This window comes from Lepidochelys kempii, chromosome 16 (assembly GCF_965140285.1).
Source record: "Lepidochelys kempii isolate rLepKem1 chromosome 16, rLepKem1.hap1, whole genome shotgun sequence".
Lineage (NCBI taxonomy): Eukaryota > Metazoa > Chordata > Testudines > Cheloniidae > Lepidochelys > Lepidochelys kempii.
The window spans coordinates 9,009,708-9,033,047 of NC_136395.1; the positions used below are offsets into that span (position 1 = coordinate 9,009,708).

The 23,340-nt window shown below is 54.7% G+C and overlaps 1 protein-coding gene across 1 annotated transcript; it reads right to left on the reverse strand.

The window, feature by feature from the left end:
• Positions 1-297: 297 nt before the first annotated feature.
• On the reverse strand, positions 298-22,139 carry SAPCD2 (suppressor APC domain containing 2). Its single transcript, XM_073314538.2, has 6 exons — positions 21,509-22,139; positions 13,922-14,055; positions 6,801-6,947; positions 5,538-5,639; positions 3,681-3,806; positions 298-2,996 (listed from the first exon to the last, which is right to left on the reverse strand). The coding sequence occupies exons 1-6, from the start codon at positions 22,137-22,139 to the stop codon at positions 2,868-2,870; spliced, it is 1,269 nt and encodes a 422-aa protein (XP_073170639.1). The 3' UTR covers positions 298-2,867.
• Between the last annotated feature and the right edge of the window lie 1,201 nt (positions 22,140-23,340).

Consider the following 23,340-nt stretch of genomic DNA (forward strand, 5'->3'; position numbering starts at 1 on the left):
CAACCTCAGCCTGCGTCAGGCAGAACACGCACCCAAGCCAAAAGCCGCACCCTGCCTAGCATCCAGCACTAGCTCCCTGGTGCAGGACTCCCTCTTCTGGCAGCAGCTGGGGGCGTTTGCAGGAAGGGTCGCTGTCCCCCAACGCAGTAGCTGCACCTGCTAGATGGGGCTAGCTCACCAAGGTGCCTGGGGGCTAGCTCACCAAGGTGCCTGCATCCACAGCTGTCACCGCCCGTCGATCGCGGAGAACACAGACCCCCGGTGTTATTTTTGCTTTTTATTTGAAAAAAAGCCTGTGGACTATCACAAGTGTGGTTAGACAATACAAAAACTCACCAAGGAGCTCAGCTACTGCTGCAGCTGCCTACAGAGGCCAAGCTGTAAACATTCACAAGAGGGATTTCATAATGCCCATAGCAGCAGGGGGAGGTAGGGCAGGCTAGGGGACCGGAGCAGGGGAGCCCTCTTTAACCCCTCCTAGGAACAGAAACAAGCACCCCCAGGCAGCAGGGCCAGGAGCACACATCTCATGGGAGGGGATGGAGGGAAACAGCCCCAAACAAAAGGTCCAAGGGGTAACCTGTTGTGTGAACAGACACACACCAGGCTCCATGCACTTAAGCACAGAACTGGAAGGTGATCTCATAGCCTGAAACCCCTGGCTTTATTAAGTTCGCCCTGTGACAGCTCCAGGAACCAGAGGACCAAGAATGGCGAGTTCAGCTCGGCTCCACAGAGCAGAGGGCGTGAAGCCTAGAGAACGGGCAGGAGAGCAAAACCAGGCCCAGAGATCTCACTCCTGCTAGATCAACAGATCTGACTCTCAGCAGCTGGGCCTCCTGCCAGTGCAGCTCTCCCCAGAATCTAAGGGGAACTTGCCTTAGAGGGGGCAGAGCAATTTTTTTGGTGCCTGGCAAGAGACCCCCTGTTCTGATACGTGCAGGCCAGGTGATATCATTACAGCAACACCCTGCCTGCCAATCAGCACTGGAGCCCCATTGCGCCAGGTGCTGCACACAATTCTGGGCTGAAGGTCACCTCCTTTCCCACCATTGTTCACAGTCTATTTAGGAGTTGGGTTTATGGCCTTCAGTCAGCCAGGTAGATCAGAGGAAGGTTTGTCAAACTGCTGTCTCAGAACAATGCTGGGGGGGGGGGGGCAGAGGGGACAGGAAAGTCCATTCCAGTTTGCACAGGCACCTAGGCTGAGATTTGGGGTGGGTGGAGGAAGCAGGTGGCTGGCAGCTTCGTTAAGGCCTGAGCCAGAGAGAACCATGTCCTGGCACAGCCCTATGGCTGGTGAGGAGTCACAGGAGACAAAGGGGGCAGCTCCAAGAGGCTTTTCTTGAGGCCACTTTTCTGCCCCATTTGAAGGTGGCAGGGTGGAGGATGAATGACGGGAGAATGGAAAGGGGGCAGCATTAAGGGGAGAGGGAAACAATAGCTAAACTCATGGGGGTCAGCGATGTCCTTCAGTGTCACAGATGCTGCTAGAACAATATGATCCTAGGGCCCTGCCTGGTTGAGGCACCATCCTGGACAGTTCTGCGCTGATGAGTGTGAAGAGAAACATGAGGGGAAATACCCTGAGCAGCACCAGCCCCTCCTGGCTCATGCTTCCAGAAAACCCATCCACCCCTGTAAACAGGTCATGCCCTGGGAAGGTGATTGCAGCATTCAGCCCAGCAAAGCAGCAATTTCTTCACCCCTCAGAAGGCAGGCAGAAGTGGGGAGGGAAGGGAACAGCCCATCTGCATCCTACCCTCCGGCTGTGTTTGTTCAGTAGGGAATCTTAGTCCCGAAACCTCTCTGGTTCAGGGGGATGGAGTGGGCTGGCTCCAGGAGCCTGCTAGCTGCTCCCTTGTGCATTTCAAACAAACCAACCAACCAAAAGTTTTTACCCCTGGTGGGTCACCAGGAAAATCTTTCCTATGTTAACTGAGTGTAACTGATGCAGGGATGTGTGCCTGAGTCTGCAGGCAGCCTGGAACAGTAGCTCAGAGCTGGGAACTGCCCTATTCATCTCACTGAGGTGTTAACCCCAAAACTTAATTATGTCAGTTGAAGTGTAAACATTGACTATTTCATCACTACTCCAGACACGAGAGAGGGGCTATCATGCCACGAGGATCTGCACCAGCTACTGCAAATAGGGTCTTGGTGTCATGAGTGGGTGGAGCTTGGGACAGTACCATGGACATTCAAGCTAGCCTGGTGCTGGAGTGAGGGGTTAGGCACGTGAGGAACCAGCCTCTGAGTGGTCACTGTGCCCCTTAGATGCCAACAGGAGTGTTAAGCAGCAATACACAGTCCTCCTCGGAAAGCAGCCGGCATTCAGCCGTGTCACACAAGGGGCTGAGGCCGTAGCTGCCCTCCCGAGTACTGTACAGCTGCAGAAACAGCACCTGGAAGGAGGAGAAAACCTTTGGAGTACGGTGCTTCCCTCACCACAAGCGAAATGGATCAGGAAGACTTGCATGGTGCCCCGCTCAGTTTCCAAGGCAGAAGGGCAACAGCATACCCAAGAGGGCGATGCCATCCAGTCACAGTGCACAGATGTGAGGAGGTGCCAGAGCTCTGCAAGGGAGGCCTGGGACAGGCTCTGGTATCAGACAGGGATCAATTCAGGTGCTTTGCTAGCACCTCCGGACCTACCACAAACGAGGCGCAGCATCGCCAAGGAGCAAGGGAACCAACGAGACTTGGGCAGGAGTCATGGCCCCATAGAAACCCACAATACGCCTAGGCCCCATGGAGGCTCAGACCTGGCGACTGAGGTAGGCTGGCTGGGGCTGCTTTTGCAGCGGTGTCCCTGCCCAACCCCTCCCCAGAGCCCTGGCCTGGGGTGTGGGAGGTCAGCAGGGGGGCTAGATGAAAGTGGAGTCCAGCTGGCTTGTTTCATGGTTATTCCGGGCCCGTGCCTCAAACAGCTGCTTGATCAGGGCGGATTTCTCCTGCTCCAGCTGGGTGATCCGCTCGCTCTTCTCGGTCACCTCCTGCACAGGAAGGAGGCAGAGCCCTGGTGAGCGTGGGGAGCGTTCCCCGTGGGCAGCCAGCCCTTCCCAGGGTCCTGCCCCTCCCCAGACACCCTGGCTGACCAGTTGGATCTCCTCAACTCAAGGTAGTTTCATTTGGCCAGCACAAACCCCAGGCGGTTTAGAGCGCCAGGCCCAAAGCTCTCACTGCAGTCCCTGGTCACCAGTCCCTGCTTTGCCGGTCTACAAGGCAGGTCACGCGCCGGGTACACCTGCCCCCACCCTCCCGGCCCATTTCACAGAAGCCAGAGCTGTCAGCTGGCACCAGGTTTCCACCACCACCAGCCTCAGTGAGATGGCCTCCAGCTGAAGTGCTCAGTTCCCTGAGCTGTCCAGGCCCCTTGTGCCTTGTGGTGAGATGGCAGAACCAGAAGACGACACCACTCAGCAGCCTCATTTAATCGGGGGGCTCCGAGTATCTTTGCTGTGCAGGGTTCCCCTCTCATCTATGCCCTTCTCTGAGGCCTGGATCCCACTCCCGCAGCCTTCCTCTCTCCCCCAGCTAACCTCCTCCCTGAAGGGCCCGTCCCTTTGGCTCCCAGCCTGACACGGGGGCTGGCTCCCGGTTCCCCTGCCCTTCCTTTGGCCCCAGTTCCAAGCTCCTGACCCCCTCCCAGTGGGGGGGGAGCTCCTCCACCCCCTCACCTTGGTGAGAAGCCGGTTTTGTTCCTTCAGCACACTGATGGCTTGCTGGGGCCCTGCCAGGGCAGGAGGCGGCGTGGGGGCAGCAGGGACCTGCCTGGTCAGTGCCGACGAGGAGGAGTTCAGAGGCTGGGAAGGAGAGGGAGTTAATCTTTCTGCAGTCTGTCCCCACTAGCTTTCTGCTTCCCCGCCTCGGGCCAGGGCTGGGCTCTCCATGCAGATCACCCGTCACAGCCCTCCTGGCAGCTGATGCCTCGCTGACCCGTCTCCACTAGATGCAGGTCGGCCTGGCGTGTCAATACACAGCTCAGCCTGCAGAGGGCACTGCGACCTCATTGCTTAACCCACAGCAAGCTGCACGGGGCGGGGGCGCGGGAGCATGGTGCCAATGGACTCAGTTCACCAGCCGGGGCAGCCAGGGAGCTCATCCCTCAGCACCTGCCCTCTGCACCAGGGTTTCGATGAGCTGTGCAGACCTCCATGTCCTTGCCCTCACCCCAGAATCAGGGGGCTACTCACCTGAGAGCAGTGGAGAGCCACATTTGGCAGCAAAGAGGGAGGAGAGGAAAAGAAACTGGCCGTGACATGACAGGTGCAGCGGCTGGGTTACATCCCAGGGGTGCAGGGCTTCCCATTCCCGAGGCGTCTGCAGCCCAGCCCCACAGCAAGGATCTCGTTGGGTCCCTTTGCAATCTGGGTCTGTCCTCCCACAGCATAGAGACTTTGTTTTAAAGTCTCTAGAGCAGAGCTGGGCAAGCTTTGTGGCCCGAGGGCTACATCTGGGTGGGGAAAATGTATGCAGGGCCATGAATGGAGGGCTGGGGCAGAGGATTGGGGTGCAGGAGGGGGGGCGGAGTGCAGGAAGGGGCTCAGGGCAGGGGGTTGGGGGCAGGAGGGGTTTGGGGTGCGGGCTCCAGCCCAGCGCTGCTTACCTCGAGCGGCACCGGGGCAGCAGCACTGCACAGCAGGGCTAAGGCAGGCTCCCTGCCTGCCCTGGCCCCACGCCGCTCCTGGAAGTGGCCGGCATGTCTGGCAGTGGCTCCTGGAGGTGGGGCGGGGCAGGCGGCTCCACCGTGCGCGGCCCTCACCTGCGGGTACCACCTCCGAAGCTCCCGTTGGCCGCGGTTCCCCGTTCCCAGCCAATGGGAGCTGCGGGGGGCGGTGCCTGCAGGCGAGGGCGACGCACGGAACCCTCCCCACCCCGGGCCACAGGGATGTGGTGCCAACCGCTTGCAGGAGCCGCGCAGGGTCAGGGCAGGCAGGGAGCTGCCTTAGCCCCCGCTGCACCACGGGGCTGGCAATCCCGTGGGCCCGACTGAAAGCCCGGACAGGCCGGATCTGGCCCGCAGGCCGTAGTTTGCCCTCCCCTGCTCTAGAGCCCTGCCATGGGCTAGAACGTGCCCGAGAGTCACTGCTCATTACCTGGGACCAGAGGAATTACCCAACTGTATCAGGCAGGGGGTCCATCTAGCCCAGTGGCCTTTCTCTGACAGCAGCCAGACCCAGCGGAAGGGGCTGGAGCCCTGAAGGAGGCAGGGTTATAGCTCTGGATGTTCTAATTATCCACGTACCAGCTAACCCCTTTCTGAATCCTGCTGAAGTGCTTCACCTCTGTGACCACCTACAAGCGTCCCATAGACCAGGTGGGCTCCAAACCCTTGCTAGATTAGGTCCAAGAGTCTCCAGACACCTGCTCTGGTCTCTCAGCTGAGGGCCCAGGCATCCCTACAGGGCCATATTAATTCTGTTTCTGGTCTGGTGGCCCCCTTTATACACTGCTCCCATTGATCAAATGGAGAACGATAAGAGCGGCCAGCCCTGGGAGTAGGAGCACCGGTGCTACCAGTATGGCGCTCTCACCTTCCCCGAGGTGGACAGGAGCTCTCTGAGACAGCGGTTCACTTCCTGCAGCTTGGGTAGAAGGTGACCCAGGTGGCTCTGGTTCCCCTCTGAGAAGAAGTCCTGGAAGACGCAAGGGTGGGAAGGTGGAATGAGGAGCCAGTTCTCCAGGACTTCATGCTGCTGTGATGTGCAAGCAGAGATGACCCGAGAGCTCTCTGGCCTTCATCGTAACTCCACAGGACTCATCTTTCAGGAACCAGCCTGGCTGGCAAACTGGGTGGGTGGAAGGGAATATTCCAGCCAATGCTGACTTTAGGCTGGGGTGGGATGTGCATTTCTCCAGATAGCCCAGGAGGGTGCATGCCAAGGGGGCTGCTGGGGCTCTCATCTCTATTTACAAAACCATCCTGGTCCGGCCACATCTCTGCTCCTGCTCTGGAACGCTGCCTGGGGCAACGACCAATGCCACATGCGTCAGAGGGTGACAGGATAAACACATGGCCTAGCCAGCTGGGCAAGGAGGCATAGGTATGCGTGTGCACACAGGGAGCGAGGAATCCTTCCTGAATGCCACAGAGGTGATCCCCTTCATTATCTCCCATCTGCAGAGCTATCGGGGTGATTAATGATCATTAAGGCCCAGATCCTCAGAGGTATTTAGGCTCCTAACTCCCACTGAAATGAATAAAGTTAGGCACCTAAATCCCTTTGCAGATCTGGGCCTAAGAGCTTTGGACCCTTCTCCAAAAAGAAAACAATCCACTGAGCATTCGACTGCCTTTTTGGCTACAGTTTTGCCTGGGTGGAAGCAGGAGTGATGCCGCTGAGGCCAGAGGAGTGACTCCTGCTGGCACAAGAGCTGAGTTGAGCTTGCGATTAAGTCCCACAGGTTAGCTCCATGCTGGGCAAAGCAGGGTTCCCTGTAACAGGCCGGGCAGCTTCTCAGCTCATTTGTGGGACAAGGTAAGAAAGAGGAGGAGGATGAGAAGTGACCTGTCGTATGTCTCTTCCCCTTCGCAGGCTGAGTGATCCCAGCTGCCCTGACCCCTCCAAATGTGCAATTCCCACATGTACCCACTCTCCACTGACTACAGTGGGAGCGAGTATCATTGCCAAGTGCTTCGGCAGATCTCACCCCGTGTCTCCATTAGATCGTTAAGGGGAAGTGATACTAGAACTTGGGGTCTTTCCAATCTCCGGATTTAACCAGTCCTTTATCCAGCGCCCCCCAGGCAGAGCACTCGAAGGCGAGACGGTCCCTGGAGCGAACCCCACACTCACATTTGTGGTTTTGTTTTTCCCCAGGTGTTTCTGGCGCTCCTGCACTGTCTGGATCTGCTGGTGGTACCATTCCCAGGCCCGCTCCACCATCTCCAGCCCCTGGAGCAAGAAGTCCTTCTCCTGCTCCAGCTCCTTCATTTGCTTCAGCTGCAAGACACAAAACCCAGGTACTTTAATATCCCCTCCATCCAAACCTAGGGGAGGTCAATCACGCCTCCTGCCATCCTGGGAATGGGTCCTGAACCCAGGGCTGGGGGTCCCCAGACAGCTGCCACATCCTGGCCTCTACCCAATGGCTACTGAAACCACATGGACTGAGAAGCTACTAGGGTGATAGCCCCAGCCAGGGCACCACCTACGGGAGCTCTGACAGGAGCATCACATGGCTCCACCAATTGGTCCAACTACACTATTTGGGTCCAGTTCATGATCACATCAAGCACAGAGGAGAAGCTCTGCCTCTAGCCATGGCACATGCAGGAATTCAGTTACCAGCTGCAGACCCCTGCAAGGACAAGACAGGTGAAAGGTGGCTCATCCCCTTTCCCCGGTGGCAGCTTCAGAGAAGCAGGAGCAAAGAGTTTGGTTTCCTTTAGGGAAAGAGCTGCCAGATTTGGGCATCCTGACATCAGCTGATAAGTGAAGGGATGGAAAGCTTGTCTCTGCCCCCTCCCCCCTTCTCATGGACCCTGGCATCCCGTCAGCCTGCACATTCAGCTATAACCAGCCTTCAAGAGGATGTGGACCTAGAACAGACATGGAGAACTGTAGCATGGGGCTTCTTTACACTGGAATATGAAGCCTGGCTACAATCAGAAGCTCTGGGGTGGGGATCACTCATGGGAGCCTCCTTTCTCAGCAAGTCTAGGTGTCCCTTTACCGCTGCACCATACTTGCATCCAAGAGACTAGCTAGATCAGAGTTATATGGACATGTTTGTCTGGTCAGATCCACAAAAAGCCCCTTTACCCAGCTTATAGAATTGTAGGACGGGAGGGGACCTCGAGAGGTCATCTCGTCCAGACCCCTGCACCCATGGCAGGACTAAGTATTATCTTCCATGTAATATCTTTCAGTATTATGTTTCAATGTCCTTTGAGTTTGGCCTAACGGGAGGTGGGGACCATGACACACCAGTCTGATCCATCATGCAGCTGCTGCAAATCGAGAGGAAGAGCGACAACCAGAGAGCAGATTCATACCCAGATCACTACTACTCAGAAGGTTCTTGCTCCATGGGAAGCGGGTTTCTCGGCTAGGTTGAGCCAAATGCAGGTCATGAGAGAGTCTCCCCTCTGAACACCCTTCCTTCCTTCTTCCCCCAGGCTGTAGCGTCCACCCTGCCCCACATTAGATCAGTCCTGTTGCTCAATTAGAAATAGTGGCTTAATAGTGTCTGGGTCAATAGGAAACCTTTGCATGGAGATCTCATCTCAATAGCCCATGCATCCATGGCAGGATATTTCCTCCTCTGAGCTGCAATAAAGCATTTCCCTTATCACTCTACAGGAACCTGAAGTTTAGTCTCCAGTGCATGATACTGGATCTCAGATACTCCGGTGCTCTACACGGCAGTGTTCAGAGATATTTAAGGGAGTTAGGTGCCAGATTCCACAGGCTCCTTTGAAAATCCCTGGTCATTTAAGCCAACATCTTCTAGCTTTGGTGCCTAAAGCAGCCACCTTACAGAAGTTTAAGGCTGCAAACTCACACTGTGTGGAACATTTTTCATGTGAGAAAGAATCAGGGACGCAGCGAGAGCCAATGGCCCAGAAACCAAGTGGGCGCAGTTCCCATGGACAGCAAGCAAGAAAGTGTAGCTGTCTCTGCCCCCACCTTTGTTTGCATAGCAGACACACGACATCATGGGGGTGTGGTTCCTCTCTCTCTCCAGCCAGCACGGCTGTAGCTGCCACCAGGTAGAGAAGATGGCTCTCCAGACAAGTTGGGGTATTTCCCCCCCTCCTCCAAGGCTGCTGCACTATGATTAGGAGGGGAACCCCCACCCCATAATCCCAGAGGTGACTCACATTAATGTTACCCCTTCTATAAAAGAGGGACAGACTGGCAGGTTTTCAGCCACCCCAGTGCTACGCTCCAGAGGGGCTGCAACCCAACCCAGAGGTAGCCAGCCAGCTGTGGGGACAAGAGCGAGAACACCCCACTCTGACCCGAGGCACCACTGCCCGCTGGAGGAGCCCCAGCACAAAGGCTGCTGGGGAACCCACTCGTCACGGCAGCAATGCAACAAGCGACCAAGCAACGAACTCCCACTATGAATAGTGCAGGTTCCCACAAGGAGTTCTCAGCCAGCTGGTCACCCTTGGAGAGCCCAAGCTCCCATTTTGCAGGCAGCATTGCAGAGACCCTGCTGTGGGGTCTCAGATTTCAGAACAGACGTGGCACCAGCCTCGTGGATTAGCCTCACGGGCACAAGCTGTGTATGGGGTATTTGTTTCCCAACGTCTGGAAGAGAGGGATGCTCCCCTGAACCCAGAGAAAGGGGTGTGGATACAAAGCCTGCCCACTCAGGAATGGGCTTAGTTGGGGCGGGGGGGGGGGGAGTGGGCAGGAGAGGCATTGCCCCCCAAACTGCAAGCCTCAGGTAGGCGTGGAATTCCCCCCCGCCATGCAGTCCCATTGGCCTGGCTAAAGCTGCCCCACCACATACAGAAGTCAAACTATGACCTCAGGACACCAGTAGACGTAATCAACAATATGCTAATGGCATATTGGGCTGCATTAGTAAGAGCATTGCCAGCAGATCGAGGGACGTGATTATTCCCCTCTATTCTGCACTGGTGAGGCCACATCTGGAGTAGTGCATCCAATTTTGGGCCCCCCCACTACAGAACAGATGTGGACAAATTGGAGAGAGTCCAGCGGAGGGCAACCAAAATGATTAGGGGGCTGGGGCACATGACTTACGAGGAGAGGCTGAGGAAACAGGGCTTATTTAGACTGCAGAAGAGTGAGGGGGGATTTGATAGCAGCCTTCAACTACCTGAAGGGGGGCTCCAAAGGGGATGAAGCAGATGGTGGCAGATGACAGAACAAGGAGCAGTGGTCTCAAGTTGCAGTGGGGGAGGTCTAGGTTGGATATTAGGAAACACTATTTCACTAGGAGGGTGGTGAAGCACTGGAATGGGTTACCTAGGGAGGTGATGGAATCTCCTTCCTTTGAGGTTTTTAAGGCCTGGCTTGACAAAGCCCTGGCTGGGATGATTTAGTTGGTTTTGGTCCTGCTTTGAGCAGGGGGTGGGACTAGATGACCTCCTTAAGTCTCTTCCAACCCATATCTTCTAGGATTCTAGGAATAAAGCTCAGAACTATGCATCTCCCTGTCAAATCAAGTTTTGGCGCTTTCATTTCTGGAGCACCTACCAACTGGAGACAATGCAAGGCTTCAGCAGTGTGGGCTAGAGACCTAGATGCTAACCTGGAATCTGATTTGTGACCCTGGGAAACACTTCGCCTCCCTGTGCCTGCTTCCCCATCTGTAAAATGGGGATAATGATACTTATCTCCCTGTCTAAAGAGCTTTGAGATTCACTGATGAAAAGTACTACCATTATTATCACCTATTTAGATGGTAAGGTCTTTGGGAAAATGACGGTCTCTTACTATACATTTGTACAGCACCTAACACAATGGGGTCCTGAGCCAAGTGGGGGCCTATAAGCATTCTCCTAACACAAATAAGTAAAAAGCACTTTGAGATGTTTGGAAGAAAGCGTCTATAGCTGTATATAGCAGCCATAGTACAAACAAGGGACTCAAGCAACTGCATGTTTAAAACCATCGCAGGAAGTGATTGAGTGCACACCTACACAGCAACAGCAAGAACTATTAAAAAGCCATTACAGAAAAATCTTTTTCAAACGGCCACATCGTGATGAAGCTAAATACCCAAAATCCCTGCTCCTCCAGGCTGCACCCCACCCGCAGACACAGCCCAGAGCCCACACCCTTCCGGGCTTCGCTTTTTCAAACACAAGATGTGGTTGCAATTCAAACATTGACCCGCCAGGCCTGTGAACTGAGCACAGCAGAGCAGGAGATGACTGTGAGCATCCAGGGATTTCAGTATTACTGAGGGGAGAAGGCAAGTTTAGACACCACTTGAGTGCTGCTCACGCGTCTCATACTCTGGGTATATAGCGGGCTCACATAAGAGGGACTCAGCTCATAATCCCAGAGGCCATTCGCATGCACTTCACTTCTTTAAAAGAGGGACAGACTGGAGGTTTATCAGCCTTCCCAATGCTTCATGCAGCCTGCCAGGCGCCCGCAGCCACAGCAATCCCTTGCTATCCATCTTAGTCACAACCTGAGCAGACAGGCCAGCGGACTGCCCGGGACATACCCAGAGGAAGAACTGCAAAGCCTTGGAGCTGCACAGGCTGCTGCTCAGAGGAACGAAGAGGGTGCTGTAAGTCGCGAGGACGCCCATCCAGCTGTGTCCGCAGCCTGGCGCCAAACGCCCTGCCCTGAACCTGGCCGTGCCAGTTACCGCGGTGACCGGAGGAAAGGACAACATCCCACTCGCCGGTGGGACAATGGCATCTCTGCTCGGCGAGCGGATGGAAGGCATCTAGTCAGCTGGCAAGGGAGGCGGGTGGGTTACGGATGCTGGCGGAGGCAGCTTCCAGGATGGGAGGAAGAAGCAGGGGTTCCTTCCACTCGAGTGGGGATGGCCTGGACAGGGGGGGCATGTCAGCCCAGGATGCTCATGGATGAATGAGCTTAACCTCTCGTAAAAAGCCTCGCCCAAGCTGCAGAGAAGCCACTGGGGAATAGGCCGATCGATGGACTCAGTGAAAGACAAGCCAGCCAGATACACACTGTCCTGGGGCCAGTGCACAGCCACTCCCAGCGCACACGGGCGAGAGGGGTCAGCCCCACGCTCCGCTCCCACTGCTGGGGCACAAGAGGGCTGTAGCAAGGTGCTAGGGATTCAGAGAGGGCTTTGGTGTCCAGCACCTTTTACCCAACGAATCTGTATTCCAGGAAGGGACGGATTTGTTTTTAGGCTGATCAGGAATAACCACCCTCTGCCCAAGGCTCCCAAAGCACTTTACAGCCTTGAGAGAGAGGAGAGGAAGGCTTGTCCAGTGGTTAGAGCACTTGTTTGGTCCATGGGAGATCGGCATTCAATTCCTGCTCTACCAAAAGCATGCTGCGTGACGCTGGGTAAGCCACTTAGTTTGTCTGGCTCAGTTCCCCACCTGTCAAATGGGCATAATAGCCCTGCCCTGCCTCCGAGGATCGAGAGAGTAAAGCCTGTGAGGAGCTCAGACTTTATGGTGCTGGCGGCCAGAGAAGTACCCCAGACAGACAGAACACCCCAGTGGTCAGTCAGTGCCATTACCACCATGCTCCAGCTGGGGAAAGTGAGGCCCAGACCAGGGAAGGGACTTGCCCACGACCCGACAGATGGGAATCAACCCTGATCTGCTGAGTCCCAGGCCACAAGGCCAGCGTACCTCGCTTCTCCAGCTGCGCCTATTAGCAAATGTTAACATGGAGCATTGAAGTCAGTGATTGCAATCCACAGTGCTGAACCCTGCATCAGAGAGCTGGGAGTACGGGAGTTCCCCTAAGCCGACTCCTATCCAAGTAAGGGCCCCTCTCCATCCCAGAAACAGCAACCCAGAGTGTCCAGTCTGGCTGAATGGAGGTAGAAAGCATAGCATTCCTCAGGCTCCTATCATTCCCCTGCAAGCGCTTCACAGCCCACGCCCTGCTCCAGCTCCCACAGTGATCAAAAGGAATTAATTCTCAGCGCTGCTGCAGCTTGCTTTAGCAAATGAGCTCCTAATTCGTGTGTGCAAAGCCCCCACTAACCCCTGGGGCGGGCCAGGCCAGGAATCAGAGCGTGTTATGTGGCCGACAGCCGCTGCGCCGACATAATCAATTCTGCACAAAGGCAGCCCACATGCCCCGTCAGCTCCGTTCAAATTGGGGGGCGGGGGGAATAGATACTGACATTTGAGAAGGGAAAGAACCAATGCAGCAGGGTGGCACTCTTAGGATAAAATCATGTAAATTACATTGCACACAAGGTACAGAAAAGGCAGGAGCTTCCATTAACGTTACTAATTCAAACTGCCCATAGGCAGGATTTGGGATCATGAGCAGCGTGGGTGAGCTGATAATATCATGAGTACTTTGCTCTCTATCTACGCAAGGTACTTCTATTGCGCGCCATGGCTCTCCAGGGGCCAAGTCTCCACCCTGCTATGGGGCCATAGAGAGGGAACAGGCTCCCTGGCCTTGGTGCAACTCCAACTTACCACTGACAAAAGGTCTCTTGCAGGGCGGGGCGGGGGGGGGGGGATTATGCCAGCTGAGGATCAGGCATAATGGACCTCTGCTCCACTGTGCTCCAACCCTTCCCCACCATGCCAGTGGTGGCTGGGACAGGAGAAGGTAGAGAGTCCTCTGCAGAGGAGAAATTCTCCACCAGCCATCTACAGCAGTTTTAGTGCAAAGGAGACTTCATAGATTACATGATCCAGCCCCAGGAGTTTAAGGCCCTGATCCTCAAGTGACATGGGCCCAGACAGATCCCTTTGCACCAGCACAGAATACAACTGAGCCTGTACTAGGCAACATATGTCTTGGCATTTAATTTATCTGGTATGTTTGCAAAGAAAAAGACTAAAACATGAATCTCTGCTCTGAAGCCCCCATGCTCTGCCACAGCATTTCAAAGTCAAAGGAGCATTTAACTCTGCGGAGACGCAGCAGTACAAACCCATCCATTTGATTATCACACTACAGCATTAGGCGTTTACAGGCTACCTAGCATCCTTGACCGTTCCTTTGGCGTATGTTGCAGGACAGAGGGTGACTTGTAAGAGACTGCGCAGTGATGCAATCAATACATGTTAAAAGAAATATCGGACTCTCTCACTAATGCCCCACAAACCCCAAGGTCATGCTGCCCCGTAGGACAAGTGTAACCCCAAAACACCCAGCGTGGACCAAGAGCGAGACTGGACAGCTCTCCTTCCAGTACATCCACCAAGTAGCAAACAGCAGAGCTCCTAGTGGTTACAGCTACTCCTGGCAGGAGTGACAGTGGCTGGGTAACCAGGCCAGAACTGCTCCCCTACCATGCCATAGTCCACCCCGTTGGTGATGGTGTGTCTCCGGTGCTCACCGCGACCTCTCTCATGCCGCCGAGCGTCCGCCACCCCCGTGCCGTTGCCCTCGCCATGGGACTGTCCTGTGGGCTTCCCATCGGCACCTACAATGGAGGAAGGACATGCACGTTTTGAAGAGGGCTCCATGCAGGGACATACACCCTACACGAGAGGATCAGAGGATTTCTCCATATATTCTAGACCCTTTATAAAAATAAATAATACAATTTAAAAAGACCGTTTAACCCATTAAAAGTCCTGGCTGAGCACCAAAGAGGAGTCTGCAGGTTGGGGTTTCAGCCTTGCTCCGGCAGCCACTCACCTGGCCATGTCTGGGTATTGCAGAGGTCTCATGTGAGCGCATGATCTTCTGCCCCGCGTGTGCTGCGGCGCAATGCACATCTTACATCCCAGTTACTCCCACGGGGCAGGATCTCACGGGTTCAAGTCAGGGAAGGCGGAGGGCCGGGCCCACCAGCGAGCGGCCAATGCTCACATTTGTACTAAGAGCCAGTGCTGGAGGAGAACGTAACACTCTCACCTCTACTTTCTCTATCCAGGGGTGGCGGGGGTGAGTGGAGAATTAATCACAGCTCCCAATAGCAGCAGCACCAACAGGTTTAGCAACTTAAGAAGTCAGCCCCACGTTACAGAGGGTGGGGAATAGGGTGACCGGATGTCCGATTTTATACAAACAGTCCCAATATTTGGGACTTTGTCTTTTAAAAGCGCCTATTACCCCCCCTTCCCCTGTCCCGATTTTCCACACTTGCTGTCTGGTCACCCTGGTGGGGAATGAAGGAAGAGTACATTTTCCAGCTCACTGCAGGGGAAAGGAGCCCTCACCTCACCATCTGTACCCAGCACTCATGCAAATCCAACCTCGAACCCTTCCAGGGGCCAAGAACAAACATATTTGACCCTGGTACGGAACCACCTTAGGGGAGATCAGATGCCAGACACCACCTCCTCCCAGAACCCAAACCCTCAGCTACCCACACGTCAAAGGACGATCCTTGTCGCATCAGCAGAGTGGGCAGCCCACGCTGCCAGTCGGATGGGCAAACAAGACCCACCGAGGTTCTCCTGGAAGATTCCGTTAAGGAGCAGAGCTTGGCAGCTAACTGAGATACTATCCATAGACCCCCCTGGCCTGCTTAGGGGCCTTGCCACATTTAGTCTGCCAGTGACTCTGAAGCAGGTCGATCCTTCCCCCTTTTGCCATGTGACCTCCTGCGCTCATAGAGAGTACCAGACAGCCAAGAGCCACCCCATTAAATTATACTGGCGCCTTTGGTGAAGGGTGCCCGTGGTTTGTTACGCAAAGGTGCTGCTTGGGGGCGTAGGGAGCAGGGGAATCCACTCTGGGTTCCACAAGCGACCTGCTGGGCACACTGGTCTCAGAGCTTGAGACTGTCCTTTGGTGGAGCCACGCCGGGCACGGGGAGACAGGAGGGTTCAGTTTCTTTCTGGTCAACACAGGTCAGGTGCATTCAGTACGAAAAGCTACATTTACCTCCTGCAAACCCTCTCGGTCAGTCACCAGGGCCAAGGTGATCCCATGACCTGGGCTGCCTCGCCCACCGGCCCCAATGGCTGGAAACAACCAATCCACCAGCACACGCTAGGGAGAGCGGGCAGAGCGGGGCCTTCAGAAAAAGTTGTGTAGGGTAGATTAGAGCGAGGACATGCCACTGGCTCCACCTGACCAGAGAGGTGGGTCAGTCCAGGGGTGTGTGGGTCAGCTGTACACATGGGATTCAAGGGGCTTATAAAGCCCATTTGATTTCACGAGGGCCATGACCGACTTTGGCGTTTGTCTCCTATAAAGGGCAGGCTGCTTCCAGCCAAACACTGCATTAGTCACCACCTGGCCAATTAGACCCTTAATGACTCCCGCTGCCTAGTTCTCTCCAGGCTTGTGCTGCCAGCCCTTCTAATCTCCATGCAAAGTCACTGGCTCCAGCATAAGCTGCCGTGCTTGGGGCTGTTCTACATTGTTCAACACCAGATGTTTGCCTCTTCCCTACCCTGGCTCCTGCGGTCTATGATCCCCTCCCCCGCCAGCCCAGGGAGCACGCCAGGTCACCCCCAAAGCTCTCACATGATTTTCCAGATCAGCAGCAGCCGATCTGCCACTGGGTCAGCACAGAGACCAGTTCCTGAATGTATGGAGACAGAGCTTTCAATGGGTTTCCTTCTCGGTGGAGCCACTTTGCACAGCACTGGAGTCAGCTGTAAAGTTCATCCATATGATTTTATAGCAAACACCCCCCCACCCCCATGGCTCCCAGGTGTGATCAGTGCCAAAGGAGCTAGATTAGCCCTGAGAGCACAAAGGAGTTTGCTTGTGCCCAGTGTCCTACAGCGAGGAGCTGAAGCTAGTACCCCTCTTTCCAGGGCAACAGCTGCCCGCCTGCTTCCTCACTCCTGCTGCCTCCCCTTTCTCCAGCACCCCAATTTCCCCTGCTACCCACAGCAGACCCTCGCACCCCCTCACCTTTTCACCTCCCGCCCACTTCACCTCTGCAGCTTGCCCTGCCTCTTGGCACACAGACCTCTTTCCTGAAGGCAATCCTGGTTTTCTTCATTAAACCAATCCTTAAAGCATATATGGGAGCCCACTTGGACGAAGAGCATCACAGAGGTAATGACCAACCACAGCGACTTATGCTGCTTTTACAGGCTTGTGTCTACTGCAGATTTGGACACTGCCGAGAGCGAAGACTCTGGATTTTAATCCCATCTGACCCTCTAACTCAGTGGGTAGCCGTAGGCAAGTCGACTGACCTCTGTGCACCTGAGCTGGGCCAGATGAAAGACAGAAGATAAAGCAAGAATCATGCTAATGACCAGATGCTGCATGTGAGCCAGCGTTCCCCGGGGGAGAGGAATCAACTCATCAGCAGTTACAGATGGAAGGGACCTATTAGGCCATCCAGGCCCCTGCTCTGCCAGTGCAGCATTGCTCTCTGCAGACCATGGACAGGTGCCTTGTCCAGTCTAAGTTCAAACAGGAACATGAGACCAGCAGCCCAGCGTCTTGTCGCCAGCAGTACCTTGTCGCCAGACGCCTCATGGCAGTTTTACACTTTCCCCACCAGGCAATTATGCCATAAACTGCCCAAGGGGGAAGTTTCTTCTTTACCCTCCGATGGTTAGTGTTTGGCTTGTGCAATAGAAGTTATAACAAGACACCCACCCAGATAACTGCCCTGTTTCCATTTTCCTGCCTGTGCTCCCCTTTCCCCTCCTTAGCACTCAAAGAGGGGCCACTACAACTGACGGGAGCTTCAGCATGGCAAGGGCAAATCCCAGGTGAGTCATGAGCTGGGGAGGGATGAAGGATGGGCCAGTAGTTCAGGCACTAGCCTGAAATTCAGCAGCAGCTCTGGGTTCCATCCCCTTCCCTGCCACAAACGCATAAGAACGTAACATAAGAATGGCCAGACTGGGCCAGACCAATGCTCCATCTAGCCCAGTATCTGGTCTTCAGACAGCGGCCAATGCCAGGTGCCCCAGAGGGAATGAACGGAAAGGGTAACCGTTAAGTGATCTGTCGCCCATTCCCGGCTTCTGGCAAATGGAGGCTAGGGACATTATCCCTGCCCATCCTGGATAATTGCCATTGATAGACCTATCCTCCATGAACTTGTCTAGTTCGTTTTTGAACCCTGTTCTAGTCTTGACCTTCACAACATCCCCTGGCAAAGAGTTACACAGGTTGACTGTGCATTGTATGAAAAAACACTTCCTTTTGTTCGTTTCAAACCTGCTGCCTATTCATTTCATTGGTTGACCCCTAGTTCTCGTGTTATGGGAAGGAGTAAATAACACTTCCTTATTTACTTTCTCCGCACCAGTCATGATTTTTATAGACCTCTATCATATCTCCCCCCTTAGTCATCTCTTTTCCAAGCTGAAAAGTCCCAGTCTTCTTAATCTCTCCTCATATGGAAGCTGTTCCATCTCCCTCATTTTTATTGCCCTTTTTTGAACCTTTTCCAATTCCAGTATATCTTTTTTGAGATGGGGTGACCACATCTGCACGCAGTATTCAAGATGTGGGCGTACCATGGATTTATATAGAGGCAATACGATATTTTCTGTCTTATCTATCCCTTTCTTATGTAAATTTTTTCATTAGTAGATCTCACCTCTTTTGCCAAGCGCTTTTAGTACCATTATCTCAATTTTACGGATGGGGAAACTGAGGCACAGATACCCTGTTCAGTGACTGTCAGCACAAGTTCTTATGTTCACCGGCTCGAAAGGCCAATAAATTGAAAATCAGTCCTCTTGCCACATTTCATCTCTGCAGCAAGTTCTGAGTCTCACCTTTTCCACAGCTTACTGGAATTCAGAGCAGAACTAAGTTGCACTCAGACGAACATTCTCATCTTAAGCTCCCAGTCTGTTTTGATCTCTCTCTAATGAATTGTTGGATTTATTTGAGCCTCAGTTTCCTCTTTTTTATAATACAAGAAACTTTCCCTCTGGTTAGTTATCCCATAACTGCCTGCAAACAACAGGATCTCTTACACCTTCCCCTGAAGCAGCTGGTGCTGGCCCCTATAGGAGAAGGATGCTGGGCTAGATGGTCCGATCCAGTAGAGCAATTTCTGCGGTCCCAGAACCAGGTATAATAAAAATGATTGGCTGTAAGTTATAACAGGGCACTTCTTGAACTGTGATCCATGAAATACAGGAGGCATGCGGAGCACTTGCTAGTTCAGCAGTTCAATAGCACTAAAAGACAACTAAGTACACATGGCATGCTTTCCCAATGTTCTTTGCCATTTACGCAATTGCTGTAATAGCAACAGGGATGCTATGTGATCCCAAACAAAAGGGCAGGTGGCCTCAGCAGTCACGAATGGGGCTTGATCCACAAGATCAATCATTCCGTTGAGATGAGGTTCCCATTAAATTAAAAAACGGTTGAGAGTCTGTGTTACCACCACGTTGGTTATCCAACTTAACTGGGCCATTCGTTCGGTCACATTTGCTCAGCTAGCAGGGGCCCTTTCGCTGACACACAAGACATGGCGATCAGTCAGTTAACCTGAACCAACTTCTGAACGGCTGCATTTCTAGCCACCCACGTGATGTCACCTACATCACTTTAGGCAACAGGACAACTATGGGCATGTTAATGTTAAGCCCCTAATAGGTCTTGTTCATCACTATAACAGACAAGTCACCACATGATGAGGAGTACAAGTTAAAGGGGCAACAGTGGTGGATTGGGAGCTGGAAACTGGAGTCAAGTATATATTGTGTAAGATATGCTGTACAGAGCCTGATCTGAAGTCCGTAAAAAGAATTCCGCTGGCTTCATGGGCTTGCATCAGGCCCATAGGGAGTGAATTTTTTGTTGTCTTACATCAGAGGGAGAAACAGGTTTGCACTGCTTGAAACCAGAGCTGCAGGTGTTGGACACACCCTGGCCTTCTGCCCTCTCTACCGGAGCAATCCAGCAGCAGTGGTCCTTTTCATGATTTGAAACTATGAAATTGCTGTTGTGACACCTGCGGAAATTCAGCAAACTTCCCCACGCCAGAGGAAGCGTTTTCTTGATGTGAAAACCATCCGAAGGGTCAGATATTTCAGAGCCAATGACCAGATCACAGCCCAGCAGAAAATAACCTGCACCAAAGTCTTCAGGAAAAGCAGATGAGGCTGTAAGAGCGTGATGGCACTTATCCAGTAATCTGCACTCCATGTGAATATTGCAATTACTCCTCCACATGATTCTGGGGAGCCAGGCTAGATTTCATCGTCCCCCTCAGCACCTCACCTTACCCGCTCCCCCAGCCAATGTTCCCAGATTCATTCATGCCCCTCAAAGGACCAGAATAGCCTCAAGCAGGGAAAAGAAGTTATATATTGAAGACCGTGGTGGATTTTAAAACCCACAACGTTCAATCACAATAAAATCTGGTGCATTTTTATTTTATTTTGGTTTTTGTCAGAATGCAGGTTCTGAGAGACAGATGTCAGCCTGGCAGGCGGGGAGGGGGGGGCGGGGAAGGAGAAATAATAATCATTTAAAAAAAATCATACAACTCCACAAGACCAATGCAGGCAATTGGTATCCACACAGCCACACACTACCATCCTTACTCCTAGTGAGTAGCATCTTTGGGCAGATAGTGATACTCTTGCTCACACGGAAAGGTAACAGACATTTTGAGTAAGCCATCTTTCAAGATGCCAAGTAGTTTTCAATGACTCTTTTGAAAGGCCGACAAACCGGCCCTTACTCTGCATGCCGTGTTGTTGGAGCCACGTCGGTCCCAGGATCTGAGCGAGACAAGGCAGGAAAGGTCATATCTTTACTTGGACCAACTTCTGTTGGCGAGAGATACACGCTTCAGAGTTTACACACAGCTCTTCTTCAGGTCGTCTCAATGAAGTCAATGGAGCTGGATGCTACTCAACATGAGCATGGGTGGCAGAGCATGGCCCAAGAGCAGGGGCCCCAAATCCTGCCACCTGCTTCTCTGTTTGTTGCCAGTGTAGAGACACCCCCATCCCCAAATTACTCCTTTAACTCGAAAGTGGCTCTCAGCTACAGCCGTGCAGGCAGAGGAGGAGAGACCAGTCAGGCTGGGAGTTTCAGGCCAGGGCGGTGCGAGGGCATTAATCGAGACAAGGTGGTGGCTACGTTCCCTGGAGCTGCGCGGCCACACAGCAGCCTACTGAGCGCCGCTCAAGGAACCTGCCCAGGGACCAGCTGTGGCCGGGACGCCCCCGCATCCCCACCTACCCAGCCCCCAACCTGCGGCAGCCGGAGCACCCCTCCCCCGACCCCAACTCTGCTGTGGCCAGCCCCAAGCACGGCCGGGGTGACCCTTCCCCGGCCCAGAACTGGTAGGGTTGGGGGAGAGGCGCCTGTCTTGCAGCCCCAGCCCCCAGAGCTGCCGAGGCGGGGAAGAGGCACCTCCCCCCCACAGCCCAGGTGCTGCTGCGGGGAGCCCTTTCTCCCCGTCATAGCCCCTGAACACCCTCCTGCACCCCAAACCCCTCAGCCCCAGCCCAGTGCCTGCACCCCCAGCCAGAGCTCTCACACCCCTGCACCCCAACCCTCTGCCCCAGCCCTGAGCCCCCCATCCCCACCTCAGGGCCTGCACCCCAACCCTCTGCCCCAGCCCTGAGCCCCCCATCCCCACCTCAGGGCCTGCACCCCCAGCCAGAGCCCCCAGCACCCCAACCCTCTGCCCCCAACCCCACCACATGAATTTTGTTATGTACTTTGGTGCACATAAAATTCGTTCCACACCTGGGTGAGAAAAGGTCGAGGGAGCACGGGCTGGGGGTCCAAGCAGAGCAGCCAAGCCGAATCGAAGGCGAGCCGGAGGCTGGGAGGGACAGGCAGCCTGCGCAGAAGCTGCCGAGGGGAAGGCTCTAGCCGCAGGAGCGGCGAGGGGTCGTGTGGGAGGAGGAAAGCGGGTCTGGCTCAATCCAGCCAGCACCAGCGCCCCAGCGGGGCGCAGATACCCCCCACCCCGGGGGGCGGATCTCCAGCCACCCTCCCGACCCTGCCGCACTCACCTCTGCGCCTGCCGTGGCTCTGCCCCCCGCGGTCCCCCTCGGCCCGGTGCGCGGGGGCTCCCGGCGGGCTGGGGATCTTCTCCATGCTCCGGGACGAGCTGCCGGCGAGCCCGCTCGAGTACCTGCCCTTCTCGGCCAGCGGCCTGGGCTCCCCTTGCCCTCGGCCCGGCCCGCCCTTGGGGGCGGCGGGGCGCGCCTTGCCGTGGGGGTCGCCCCCCCCCGGGCCCGGCCGGGCCGCTTTACCCCCGTTCGCCGGGCTCAGCAGCGAGGCCCGCAGCCCCAGCACGAACCTCTCGAAGGTGAGGTAGCCGCTGGCCGGGGCCGCCTGCCGCAGCCCCTCCAGCACGCCGGGGGGGAGCTCCCGGGCCTCGGCCCCCTGCCAGCGGGACTCGATCTCCCGCAGGTGCACGTAGCCCCGCCGCCGGTCATCCAGGATGTCGAAGAGGGTCCGCAGGCTCTGCAGGAAGGCTCTGGGCAGCCCCTCAGTGCCGCAGGGCAGCGAGCGAGCCCCGCGCTCCGGAGCCATCGGGGCCGCGGACCCCGGGGCAGCCGCGGGCTCGGCGCGCTGGAGATGGTTACACCCAGTTCCGCGGGGAACGCCGCCTGGCTCGGCTCCGCGGGTTTCTTTCATTTTTTTTTTTTCTTTCTTTCTGAATGGGGGCACCCCTCTCGGTTGACGTCACTTCGTTAGCATTCTCCTTTCTCATTGGCTGGCGATGGGCAGCCCCGCAGGCTGATTGGCTGGGGAGGAAGCTGGCCGGTTTGATTTTCCAGCGCGGCGGGCCAGCCCTGCAGCTTGGTGTCATTTAAAACCTCACCCAACCCAGAGAGCCCCCTACAATGGGGCGCTGAGATCCCCCCAGCCGCCCTCTGCACCCGCCCTTCACGTTGGGTTTCTCTCCGCCACGGGGGAAAGGCCGGGGAGGGGAATATTTTCTACCTAATCAATGCACTCAAATCCCCAACTTTTAGTCTGTTCGGACAGCAGGGAGCTCAGGGGCCGCCTTTGTGAACAGTCCGGATTGGACCCCTATGTCCCCGACCACCACTTACACACCTATGGCTGTGACACTCGCAGCACCCATCGCTGAACTTCACCCACCACCGGGAGTCCTAGATTTGGGAAGGATGCCCTGAGGTTGGGTGGGTGTGGCCCCCCTACCCCAGCCAGGGGCAAAAGCCTTGTCCCTAGGGTGAGACAAGGTTCCGCAACTTTCTCTTCCTCCTGCAATTAAGGGCTGTGTTTGTGGGTGTCAGTGAGCCATTTAAAACCTCACCTACACATTTCCCCCCTCTTTTTAAATACATCAGTTCACTCAGATTGTCCCAGATCTTGAGACAGCCACGTGTATCTGGGGATAAAACAGCCTAGAAAATTCTGCTGTAACCCTACCAAAACAAAAGCCAGGCGGTTGGACATCTCTGCTCCTAGCAAAGGACGCTACATGCCCAAATGCCATGCTTGCCCTTGCTCATCCGGTGTGCCCTGCCCTTATAAACAAGAAGGAAAGTTAAGTGTGGATCTATTCCTCTGAAGTACCTGTACTAACAGCAGATACATAATGGGTACACTCATACGTCCCCAGTTCTTAACAAAACAGGTAGGTCTTATTTTAGGCAGACCAGACTGGAGCTTCTCCCAGCAACTGTCCAGTCATTTGTTATGTTTTAGTTTCAACTTTGTGGAGACTTGAGAGAACCATAAATTATCTACCCCCTTTTTCCTTTGTCATGTATTGGATACGAGTCTTCCCCACATTTTGAATGGGAAGCTGAAATGAATATGCTGGTTTTCCTTTAACTTTCACAAAGTCTTAATGGCCCCAGATATC

What these genes read in the sequence shown, in the direction of transcription:
- SAPCD2 (XM_073314538.2), bottom strand. Translation starts at nt 22,139, where the DNA reads ATGAAAGAAACCCGCGGAGCCGAGCCAGGCGGCGTTCCCCGCGGAACT. An exon ending in GGAAAAACAAAACCACAAAT is followed by an intron (nt 5,640 to 6,800) that starts GTGAGTGTGGGG and finishes TGCGTCTTCCAG; the next exon opens with GACTTCTTCTCAGAGGGGAA. An exon ending in AAAACCGGCTTCTCACCAAG is followed by an intron (nt 2,997 to 3,680) that starts GTGAGGGGGTGG and finishes CTTCCTGTGCAG; the next exon opens with GAGGTGACCGAGAAGAGCGA.